The 13,002-nt window shown below is 40.1% G+C and overlaps 1 protein-coding gene across 6 annotated transcripts in view; it reads right to left on the bottom strand.

Moving 5' to 3' along the window:
• Positions 1-1,403: 1,403 nt before the first annotated feature.
• The window catches only part of LOC5579480 (cAMP-dependent protein kinase type II regulatory subunit), a 351,461-nt gene continuing 339,862 nt past the window's right edge, over positions 1,404-13,002 (bottom strand). For all 6 annotated transcript variants that reach the window (XM_021841993.1, XM_021841994.1, XM_021841992.1 and 3 more), the window contains one exon: positions 1,404-3,243. In XM_021841993.1, the coding sequence (XP_021697685.1) occupies positions 3,113-3,243 (131 nt within the window). In that variant the 3' untranslated portion in view covers positions 1,404-3,112. The remainder of the gene's footprint in view (positions 3,244-13,002) is intronic.

The following is a 13,002-nucleotide window of genomic DNA, read 5'->3' as shown; positions in this document are numbered from 1 at the left end:
CTCCTGAAGGAATTCCTGGAGCTATATTTGAACTGGTCTCAAAATTGAGTGATAGGTAATTTTTTACCCTTAATGTGTCACTTTTTTTGTAGTGTCACTCCTAGAGATCACTGAAAGCTTCTTATAGCACTAAAATGTTCGTATTCAGAAGTTAGAAAAAGTCAGAAAATTTAAGTTCTCTATCTCTTTTCTCTACGAAGTTACAGCTCCTTTAGAGTGGCCAAAAATGACCCCAATGTACATGGAAGGTTAAAGCGGATTTATTATTGCTCTTGAAATGGTAGTGATAGCCTCTTTAAAAGGTATGCCAATTGATTATAAGACTGTCTTATAGCCGTGGTCAGAAGGTAATGATGGAGTAGTTTGAAGTTTGATTTATTAGCATTTTAGTGAAGTTTGTCACGACAACCGCTAAAAGTAAAACATAAAACTGCATCTTTTGGCATAGTCATGCTCTAAGTAACTGTGAAGTAGAAGCCTGCATTGATGATGTTTGTTAAAGTTTATCACGGGGTTGAACATGGATTTAATAGTACTCTTCATGACCGTCATATAACCTTTTATAAAACAAAAAACTCGCAGTGCAAAGATTCATATGGGCTTATTCTACGACTGGCGTGAGGTGACAATTGTCGGTGTCGTATAGCGAGGTGACAATTCTCGACTCGAGTGAAGTGACTCGCCGTGCAAATCAAATGGAGAGTCACTTCACTCGAGTCGAGAATTGTCACCTCGCTATACGACACCGACAATTGTCACCTCACCCCAGTCGTAGAATAAGCCCAATAGCGTTTAATAAATCTGTGGCATGATTTATGGCTGTTTATGAAACTGCCATAAAGCAAAAATGAATCTAAATAAGAGGAATTTCCATGAAAACAAAAATTTTTGGTGAACAAAAAAATGGTTCTCTCAAAAACTGTCCGTGTTACGAAAACTCTGAAAACAGCTTCATAATCGGTGGGCCAAAAACTAATGAATCCATTGCAAATTGTCACAGCAAAGACGTCTTTGGTTGGAGAGTGTGAAACAAGTTTTTTTTAGGTTTTTTTACAGGTAGGGGGATGAAAATTGCGCAAATACCGCGATCTTCCTTTCTAAATCGGATAAAGGAAGGTGCATGGGTATGGGTGCGGGTGCGTGTGTGTGTGCTAAACTGCGGCGGAAGATTACACTTGTGTATCTCTTCAGAAGAGCACCATTCGGATCTTTCAGGAACTAGGTAGTCTCGTTCTCAATTCAAATTCTACGGTTTGCGCCACCAAACTGCTAAATGGCTATATGGATGACGACTGTGGTTTGCTACATGTAGGTTGCTGCTACACTAGGTAAAAATGTTCATTCAGTTCATTCGGTGTGTTGGTTTGGATGTTTGATTTGATGTTTCGATATGACACAGCATTTTTCTTTTTCTTACTCTCGTTACTGTCAGTGTGTGTAAGTTTGATCCGTTCCTTCTTCTGCTGCGCGGTCCAAGCAATTTTTTGTTTGCTTTGTTCGCTAAAGTTCTAACTTTTTGTGCATATCTTATTTTTGTTGCTGCTGCTACATTTCTTATCGCTTCTTGAAGCGGTTTCAAAGTCTTAAAAGTTATCAGTTTTTCTTCCTCTGCGCGTTTCGCCCTGATGGTTCTACCAATCAAGGGCGATCATTTTTTCCTCTATGTTCTTATCTAACGCTGATCTCTAGTTTTGTTTTCGTATTAAATATATATGTTCTGCTTAACGGTCCTTACAATAAATCTCTGCTTGATTTTTTTTTAAATTATTTTCAATTCATTAATTATTAAAGAGTGATATTTTTTTTTGTTTTTATCTTAAATGTTAAACACTGTACCTTAAATTCTTAGTATTTTCACTAGTTAAGTTGTTTTTTTTTGTATTTTTCTCGTTTATCAATATTTGCCTCATGTTATAATAAGTTAACAGAAATAATTTAAAATTTTGCTTATTACTTTCTTTGCGTGTTTCCAGCAATTATCTATTTATTTAGTATATACTTCCGTGTTATCTTCAGTGGTTACTTAGTACAATTTGCTTTTGTTGCAGTTTGCTTCATTTACGAATACTTCATGATCAATTGTTTTCCCATCTATTGTTATCAAACATATCGTTTAGACAGTTTACTTCGCCATCAAATAAGATTAAGAATCCTTGTTGTTATTTTGATATTGATGTTATCAGTTTTTTTTTGGGTTTAACACACACCTATTAATATTTGATAATTCTCAATTTTATCCACATATTTGGCAATTTTTCCACCCTACAAAACATTTACAACTGAAATGAATCGTTTGGCGGCCCTCCGCCAAATATTTGATTTTATATCATCATATTTGCTCCACTTATATCATTTTTTTTATAATCAAAACTGTTGCTAAACAGCGGCGGTGGTGATATTATTTCACTCTTCTCAAGCTTCTGACTCTTTCTCGCTATCTCGCTCGCTCTCGTCATCTACTATCTAATGTAATTCCGAATCCACAAATCGACTAAATAATCATTTATTTTTCTTTTTGTCTGTTCAATCCTCCATCTGTTCCACATTTTCCATTCTGCTGGTTATTACAAATGTCCCATACTCGTAAATTTCGCTATCAAAGCGCCTTCGGCTAACCTAAAAACAATACACTACGAATTACACATGTATGCGAAAACAAATAAAACAATAGAATGAAGATTTCAATGGCTGACTGGTTGCTGCTGCTGCTGCTGCTTGCGTCTGAAAGTTTCGACCAAGCTCTGGATCACCATCATCTGTTCAAAAATTTTGGTTGGACCGCCTTCCCTCTCCAACACCCCCCTCGCCGCGCAATCCCTAGCAAAACTATCCGAATGCAGGGGACTCCCTCGTCAAACACCCCCGGGCTACGCTGCTGCTTAAGATGGTAAAATTCGTCTACCCGGAAGCGCCATCCGAGGTGGCCATGCGTCGTTCGTTCCGCAGATCAGGAGAGCGCCGCGCGGAACTTCAGAAAGAAACTACAATCCACCCCCTTTTGCATAACTCCTACTCCCACTTCTGACCTTCTCTGATTTATGATTTAGATGTTTTTTAAATGATGGCGATCGAAGACGCTGCGCATGCAGATGAGGACCTGCTATCGGTCAGCTTATCGGACGTCGGTGATGTTGTTCTTGCTGCCGAAGATCTTCACCAGCTGCGATTCGTAGTCGCCGATGTTGCGCTTCATGAGGTCCATGCAGGGACCGAGCAGCCGCTCGAATGCGTCCACATCCAAAACTGGGGAGTGGGAGAAAAAACAGTAGCGATCAGTAACGTTCGGAATGCTCGCATTGTTGGAATATTTTAAAATTTAAATTTTGAGATGACAAAAGTAGTGCAAGCCGATTAGTACAAGATATTACGTGAAACGTGGTTACTCACCTTTGTTAGATCATCTGTGCTATTAGTTGATATGTGAATACATACAAAGCATGCTGGAATTAATTGATATTAGTGAAGCTGGAATGCCCTACCTGGAGCGTTACTCAGTCATATTTGTCCATTTTTCAGTTTTCAACAGTAGAAAAAAGTAGGACTTATACTGTTCATGATCACACAGTTGACATTAGTAGTTAATAAGCCATTGAGCTCTCGCTGAGCGGTGTCACGAACACATGTGCAAATTTGCTGGTGGAAAATACTGCCGTTTGATTTTGCTTGGAACAGCTGATCTTTGTTTATATTTTCCACCAGCAATCTTCGGAGGAATCGCATTACCTATCAAAGGTGATTCCCAGACTCTTGACTAACACATACTAACTAACTAACTAACTAGACTAACTTCAATCTCCCGGAATAGTACAGCTCTGAGAGAGACTCTCGAAGAGGAAAAATATCAACGTCATATGCAGCCCAGATTCCGCTGTCATGAAACGTCAAATGCAGCCCGTCGTATTTTATGGCTGAAAAAGTGAAAAATATTGCATTCAAAATAAACTATTATTAAAAACCTCAGTCAGCGGAGTAGTTTCTCCAAAGATGCTGATAAATCCATACACAAAACAAATTATTTATAATGTCTGCTACGTTTGCTGGCATGAAATTTTACTCAAAATGCCGTTTATGCTTCGGTATGATGCAATAGTTTTTTGGTGAGATGGTCATGTGAGAGCTTGAACGGCTTGCGCAAGATTGCTGTATAGAGCGCTGCATATGACGAGCCTAACCTCACATATTTGACAGCTGCTGGTCCTGTTGTTTACGTTTCGGACTTAGTCGTTTTTTCCATCATTTTTTCATCTTCGCATTTCTTCCACCAGCATGGTGACGATTTTCCACGGTAGGAAGATAGAATAATACGATCCGTGGGTATCTGCAGTGGATTTGACCTCTCCTCGCAGCAAACTTTCACGAAATTAAGAATGATTCGAAAAAAGTACTAAGTCCAAACTGTAAACAACAGGACCAGTACCTGTCAAAATTGATGCGTGACGTCACAGTGCAGTGGAGTATACACTGAGAGGAATAAGAAAAATCTCAGCAATCACGGGAAAAAGAAGACCGTCTCCGCGAGTCTCGTCTCAGGTACAGCTGAATCATATAATCTTAAAAATTATACATCTACTATTAACACTTCAAAAACACTTTTCTTCAAATCATTAACCGCGTTGCATAGCGCCATCAGCCGTTTCAAATGAAGGAAAATTGAATTGAATTGAAAAACAAAAAATAGAAAACGCGGAACCGAGGTAAAAGCGACAGAGCATTTTGAACACAGTTACTCGCGCGTACGGCTTGCTGCCATCTCCCCAACGTACCAAGAATATAATATTTCTTCACTTACTTCAATAGGACCTAATTGACATGAGCGACATTCATCGATCCTCTCCTTTGTTAATAGCTTCGCTGTGGTCAAACCAACGGTACTCCCGTTTAATACCACATTTAATCTGAACACTTTTTAATTTGTACCCCGCTTATTTTCACATCGTTCAGATTAAAAATGGTTCAAACGTCATTCAGCTCATGAAACGGAGTGAAGTGAGATGGAACGCTGTGGAATGGAACGCAGAATCAAAACAAAACAGTGAAAGAGGTAACCAGAAACACAGTTCTAGAGTTACTAGATGTTCAAATTGAAAATGAACCCCGATGGTTTGTATCTGAGAGAGACTCGCGAAGAGGAAAAATATCAACGTCATATGCAGCCCAGATTCCCCTCTCACGAAACGTCAAATGCAGCCCACCGTTTTATGGCTGAAAAAGTGAAAAGTATTGTGTTCAAAGTAAACTGTTATTAAAAACCTCAGTCGGCGGAGCAGTTTTTTCCAAAGTTGCTGATAAATCTAAGCAGAAGATTAATTATTTCTAATGTCTGCTACGTTTGCTGGCATGAAATTTCACTCAAACCGCTATTTATGATTCGATGTGATGCAAACTCAATCATTTTTTGCTGAGAGGTTCATGTGAGGATTTGAACAGCATGCGCATAATTGGTATAAACACAAAGGGGAATAAGAAAAAAACTCAGCAATCACAGAAAAAGAAGACCGTCTTCGCGAGTCTCGTCTCAGGTTTGTATGAGCTACCGTTCAAATTAGCGGGGGTGCACGGTATAGTGATTCTTCATCTTAAACCACAAAATATGTTACGTTAAGAGAATCAGTTTTCTGCATTATCGCAAAGAGAGCAACGATGAAGAGAAATCGACGAATGCAGATAAACCCTTATGATAAAAACAATGCTGGTATCTGTGCTGGAGAGCGTTTTGTATTTTTTTTTCCTTGGTGTTATGTTGGGGAAATCAGGGCTGATAGCGACTGATCGCTCAAAAAATAAAGAACTAAACTATGAACACAAAAAGAAAACTAACAGGAACGACGACATGAGAGTTCGAAATTTCTTAATTGTGCAGACAATTTTATAAGATTATTTCTAAGACTTTTTTGGAATTCCTAGTGAAATTATCGTTTCAGACATTTTTAAATGAAGTCTCAAATTCTCCAAAAAATGTTCCATTTATTTCGCTACACGGATAAAAATCTGATCCCCAAATCATGATTTACAAATCATGAAATTCATAAATTGGTTAGGTCACCATATCAGGATCACAAATCATGGTTCCTGTAGGTGAATTTCGGCGCACATTTTCTGCGAAGAGAAGAAATTTTCTTCCATAATCCACCAGCAAGAAAATTTTCTTTTCTTCGAAGAAAATACGCGCCGGAATTCGCCTACTGGAGTCATAATCATGATTCCTCATAAGCGTAATATCCAGTGCGAAAACACTAAGCGGCGCATTTTGCTTCACCTCATTCGTATCGATCACTCATAATTCAAGATGACGAAGCGGATGAGTGGTAGAGTACGTGGCTTACAATCGGAAAGTTCTTGACTCGAATCTCAGTGTATGCTATTTTGAACTTTTTTTTTATTTTGTCGATCATAACGAATGCGCGACTCAGCATTTTTGGCATTGGAATCATGATTCCGAGCAATCAGCAACAAAAACTTAACGCGTGTGTTGCGTTACGGCAATCTGACTCATGATATTATGAGTCCAAATCATGGTGTATTTTCATAAGCTGAGAACACTCTGAAATCATGATACCATGAGTCATAATCTTTTTTTGGATTCTGATTTCTACCCGTGTAGGACTTCCTCCAACATTTCCGTTGAAAGCATCTTAAAGCATTTTAAATTTGTTCAGGAATTCCACCAATTTTTATCTTTTTTTTGAAAAAATTACTCAAGGAAGTATTAAGAGAATTTTTCAAATCATTCTGTATATGTCTCCAGAGAAATGTCAAGGAAATTATCCGCGTGGAATTTCGAAAAAAAATCCTAGAAACACCGTTGATGAAACTTGTGTGAAAGAACTATTTTTGATAACATTCCTCCTAGAATTTTCTTGATAAATTGCCACGATAACTAAAAAAGACAAACTCTAGACTGGATAATGTTCTACAAGACGTTTTGAAGAAAATTCTTTCATGCAATTCATAGAGAATTCCTGAAAAAACTATCTATGAATGATCGGAGCAATAACTGTAATAATTGCTGCAGTATTAACTGGCGTGGAATCTTGAACACAAATTTGAAGAATTCATGAAGATTTTGGAAATTTCCTTTGAAAAGTTTTTGAAGATATGTTTTGAACTGCAGCAATATATTTTAGTCAAATGCTGGAGAAATGCCGTGAGAAAGTTCAGGAGGAACTTAATGAGGAATTCCAGGTCAAAATTATCGAGGAGATTCATAATAGATTTCATCAAACACCTGAAGAATTTTTAGAGCAATTTCTGAAAGTAATCGTGGTTGAATTTTGAAAAAGAATCTCAATAAAAAAAGCCTAGAATAAATGAAAAATCAACGTAGGAATTATTGTAAGGTTTCTTGGAAAAATGTCGAAAGGATTTATTTCAAAAACTCTAGAATAAAGCTTCGTTGGAGAGCTTCTGTACGATCTGAAATTTTCTAGAAGTAACAACTGGAAATAATCGCTAGGATTATTTTTTTCAGAGTAATCTCTGTAAAATTACTGCAAGTTTTTTTACACTCTGGAAAAAAAAAACCTTTGTGGAAGCGTTGGAGTGATCTAGGATTTACTGAAATAAGTCCTAAAGAAATACTTCCAAGATTCCATTGAAAAATCGCTGGTAGCATTACTGGAAGTATCCTTGAAGAAACTACTAAAATTCTTGAAGCATTCTTCGGACTCTTAGAAAAATATCATTAAAGAACTTGTGAAATAGTCGCGAAATAGTCTCTGGAGATTTCTCTGGAGTCAATAGAATTGTGCCACCAGGATTCACTGCAAGCAGAATAAAAAGGTGACTTTACCGAAATAGATATGCTTTTTCTGCGCGGCGTGTGAGATGAGACGAGTCGAATGAGGTGACAAATGTCAACTCGCTCCCATTTGATTGACATTAGTCGTCTCATGTCACTCGAGGTGAGAGCGGCGCGTTCCGACTCACACGCCGCGCAGAGTAAGCACAAGAGATTTGCATTAACATAGTGACCAAAACTCTAAAAGAATCTGCCTACCTTAAAAATGTACTATTTTTATACCTTTTTTTCTGCAAGCTTTATTATTTGGTAATAGGCGAAAACAAATTGGAATGGTTCAAACTATGTTTCTATGCTCATGAACGACACTCAACTGGAACTGTATTTGCCTTTATCAACTTGGCAATCTAAAGTTCTGCTTCCTTGTCTAAACATTTTGGTATTCATGCTGAATAAATAAACATCGTTAGAAGGGCTATTGATATTCATTGAAAACATTTAGTGCCATGAAAACAATGAAAAGGATTCCAAGGTTTTTTTTTTTCTGTTTGAATTAAATTTCCAGGTTTTTTCTCCTGGTAGTAGTAGTAGACACCCTGTGAAGGTATAGGAAAGTGGGGGCAGTTTGGCCACCTTAAGGAAAAGTCGATGAAAGTGCTGAAAATATTATGGTATGCATGATTTCCAACAATTTTTAGATCAATACACTAGATCCGTATAATTTCCGTTGTCTTATAAAGTTCACGAATAAATTAATGATTTTTCAAAATTGTCATTTTTTGACTCGATTTTTTTACCAATTGGTTGATATGAACACCCTATTTTTGGTTCTCATATAATCTAAAAATTCAATTATTTCTTTCACAACACTTGAAAGTAGGGTAGTCAGGGCGGTTTGGCCAATGGGGTGGAATGAGCACCCCTTGAAAACTGCATAAATTATTAAAATTTTAACTGAAATAACATGCAATCCCAAAGCTGATGCGGAAATGAAGCAATAGGCATGTTATAAATCAGTGTTCAAAACTCAAAAGAAAAATAAATAAATGATGTTCGAAAAAAACTGCTCATATTGCCCCGAATGGCTCTTTTTGAAATTCATCATTTCAGAATGATTGATGTTTGACTGTTAGAATGTTCTTAAATATTATATCTTCTGCATGGAGTGTATAAATACTAATAACTTTCATGTGTAGTAACAACATAATTGAATTTTTAGATTATATGAGATTATTTTGCAATCAAAAATGGGGTGCTCATATCACCCATCATATACCCATCAGTAAAAAATCGACTCGAAAAAATGACAAATTTTGAAAAATCAATCATTCATCCGTGAACTTTATAAGACAAAAGAAATCATGCGGATCTAGTTTATTCATCTAAAAATTGTTGGAAATCATGCAAACATTCGAAAAATTCAAAATATTTTCATCACTTTTATCGACTTCTTAACCTTCCGCGGATGTTAAGAAAAACAACTTAATAAGATACTGGGGTCATTATGACCCAGAAATGTATACCCCTATAAATCAGCGAAATATCAACCGAATAATGAAATTTATGCCGCATTCGAAAGATATACTCCTCAAGATTCTGATCACTACCTGGAATACCGGTTCCGGTTCCAGTGGCCACCGAGAATCGGCTACGAAGGGGACCATGTTGGCCACGTGGAATTTCAGTACACTCAGTCCAGAAATCTGCAGTCATCACAAAATTGTATAAGATGCAGGCCATATAGGAACGTACTGTCTTCAGCAAACTTGCTTCGGGGACCAAGAACTTCCACATGGGATACATTTTAGTTCAGAACTCGACCACCGCGTGGCGCTGGCGTCAGTTTGGACTTCCGGTAGGGGCTAATCATGTGATAACTCGAGATTGCGAGCACATAGAAGGATGCAGTCTTCGGCAAAGTTGCTCAGGAGGATAAGGACTTCCACATGAGATACAATTTAGTTCAGAATTCGACCGCTGCGTGGCGCTAGCGTCGATATGAACTTTCGGTAGGGGCTAATTATGCGATTACTCGAGATTGCGAGCACATAGAAGGATGCTGTCTTCGGCAAAGTTGCTCAGGAGGATAAGGACTTCCACATGAGATACAATTTAGTTCAGAACTCGACCGCTGCGTGGCGCTAGCGTCGATATGAACTTTCGGTAGGGGCTAATTATGCGATTACTCGAGATTGCGAGCACATAGAAGGATGCTGTCTTCGGCAAAGTTGCTCAGGAGGATAAGGACTTCCACATGAGATACAATTTAGTTCAGAACTCGACCGCTGCGTGGCGCTAGCGTCGATATGAACTTCCGGAAGGGACTAATTATGCGATAACTCGAGATTGCGAGCACATAGAAGGATGCTGTCTTCGGCAAAGTTGCTGAAGAGGATATGGACTACCACATAGGATACAATTTAGTTCAGAATTCGACCACCGCGTGGCGCTGGCGTCAGTTTGGACTTCCGGTAGGGGCTAATCATGTGATAACTCGAGATTGCGAGCACATAGAAGGATGCAGTCTTCGGCAAAGTTGCTCAGGAGGATAAGGACTTCCACATGAGATACAATTTAGTTCAGAACTCGACCGCTGCGTGGCGCTAGCGTCGATATGAACTTTCGGTAGGGGCTAATTATGCGATTACTCGAGATTGCGAGCACATAGAAGGATGCTGTCTTCGGCAAAGTTGCTGAGGAGGATATGGACTACCACATAGGATACAATTTAGTTCAGAACTCGACCACCGCGTGGCGCTGGCGTCAGTTTGGACTTCCGGTAGGGGCTAATCATGTGATAACTCGAGATTGCGAGCACATAGAAGGATGCTGTCTTCGGCAAAGTTGCTCAGGAGGATAAGGACTTCCACATGAGATACAATTTAGTTCAGAACTCGACCGCTGCGTGGCGCTAGCGTCGATATGAACTTTCGGTAGGGGCTAATTATGCGATTACTCGAGATTGCGAGCACATAGAAGGATGTTGTCTTCGGCAAAGTTGCTGAGGAGGATATGGACTACCACATAGGATACAATTTAGTTCAGAATTCAACCACAGCGTGGCGCTGGCGTCGGTTTGGACTTCCGGTAGGGGCTAATTATGCGATAACTTGAGATTGCGAGCACATAGAAGGATGCTGTCTTCGGCAAAGTTGCTCAGGAGGATATGGACTACCACATAGGATTCAATTTAGTTCAGAATTCGACCACCGCGTGGCGCTGGCGTCGGTTTGGACTTCCGGTAGGGGCTAATTATGCGATAACTTGAGATTGCGAGCACATAGAAGGATGCTGTCTTCGGCAAAGTTGCTCAGGAGGATATGGACTTCCACATAGGATACAATTTAGTTCAGAATTAACCACAGCGTGGCACTGGCGTCGATATGAACTTCCGGTAGGGGCTAATTATGCGATTACTCGAGATTGCGAGCACATAGAAGGATGTTGTCTTCGGCAAAGTTGCTGAGGAGGATATGGACTACCACATAGGATACAATTTAGTTCAGAACTCGACCACCGCGTGGCGCTGGCGTCAGTTTGGACTTCCGGTAGGGGCTAATCATGTGATAACTCGAGATTGCGAGCACATAGAAGGATGCTGTCTTCGGCAAAGTTGCTCAGGAGGATAAGGACTTCCACATGAGATACAATTTAGTTCAGAACTCGACCGCTGCGTGGCGCTAGCGTCGATATGAACTTTCGGTAGGGCTAATTATGCGATTACTCGAGATTGCGAGCACATAGAAGGATGTTGTCTTCGGCAAAGTTGCTGAGGAGGATATGGACTACCACATAGGATACAATTTAGTTCAGAATTCAACCACAGCGTGGCGCTGGCGTCGGTTTGGACTTCCGGTAGGGGCTAATTATGCGATAACTTGAGATTGCGAGCACATAGAAGGATGCTGTCTTCGGCAAAGTTGCTCAGGAGGATATGGACTTACCACATAGGATACAATTTAGTTCAGAATTCGACCGCTGCGTGGCGCTAGCGTCGATATGAACTTCCGGCAGGGGCTAATTATGCGATTACTTGAGATTGCGAGCACATAGAAGGATGCTGTCTTCGGCAAAGTTGCTCAGGAGGATATGGACTACCACATAGGATTCAATTTAGTTCAGAATTCGACCACCGCGTGGGCGCTAGCGTCGATATGAACTTCCAGTAGGGGCTAATTATGCGATTACTCGAGATTGCGAGCACATAGAAGGATGCTGTCTTCGGCAAAGTTGCTCAGGAGGATATGGACTTCCACATAGGATACAATTAGTTCAGAATTCGACCACCGCGTGGCGCTAGCGTCGATATGAACTTCCAGTAGGGGCTAATTATGCGATTACTCGAGATTGCGAGCACATAGAAGGATGCTGTCTTCGGCAAAGTTGCTCAGGAGGATATGGACTTTCCACATAGGATACAATTTAGTTCAGAATTAACCACCGCGTAGCACTAGCGTCGATATGAACTTCCGGTTGGGGCTAATTATGCGATAACTCAAGATTGAGAGCACATAGAAGGATGCTGTCTTCGACAAAGTTGCTGAGGAGGATATGGACTACCACATAGAATTCAATTTAGTTCAGAATTCGACCACCGCGTGGCGCTGGCGTCGGTTTGGACTTCCGGTAGGGGCTAATTATGCGATAACTTGAGATTGCGAGCACATAGAAGGATGCTGTCTTCGGCAAAGTTGCTCAGGAGGATATGGACTTCCACATAGGATACAATTTAGTTCAGAATTAACCACAGCGTGGCACTGGCGTCGATATGAACTTCCGGTAGGGGCTAATTATGCGATTACTCGAGATTGCGAGCACATAGAAGGATGCTGTCTTCGGCAAAGTTGCTGAGGAGGATATGGACTACCACATAGGATACAATTTAGTTCAGAATTCGACCACCGCGTGGCGCTGGCGTCAGTTTGGACTTCCGGTAGGGGCTAATCATGTGATAACTCGAGATTGCGAGCACATAGAAGGATGCTGTCTTCGGCAAAGTTGCTCAGGAGGATAAGGACTTCCACATGAGATACAATTTAGTTCAGAACTCGACCGCTGCGTGGCGCTAGCGTCGATATAAACTTCCGGTAGGGCTAATTATGCGATTACTCGAGATTGCGAGCACATAGAAAGATGTTATCTTCGGCAAAGTTGCTCAGGAGGATATGGACTACCACATAGGATACAATTTAGTTCAGAATTCGACCACCGCGTGGCGCTGGCGTCGGTTTGGGACTTCCGGTAGGGGCTAATTATGCGATAAC

Source organism: Aedes aegypti, chromosome 2 (genome assembly GCF_002204515.2).
Source record: "Aedes aegypti strain LVP_AGWG chromosome 2, AaegL5.0 Primary Assembly, whole genome shotgun sequence".
Lineage (NCBI taxonomy): Eukaryota > Metazoa > Arthropoda > Insecta > Diptera > Culicidae > Aedes > Aedes aegypti.
This window is presented reverse-complemented; position numbering and strand designations above follow the sequence as displayed.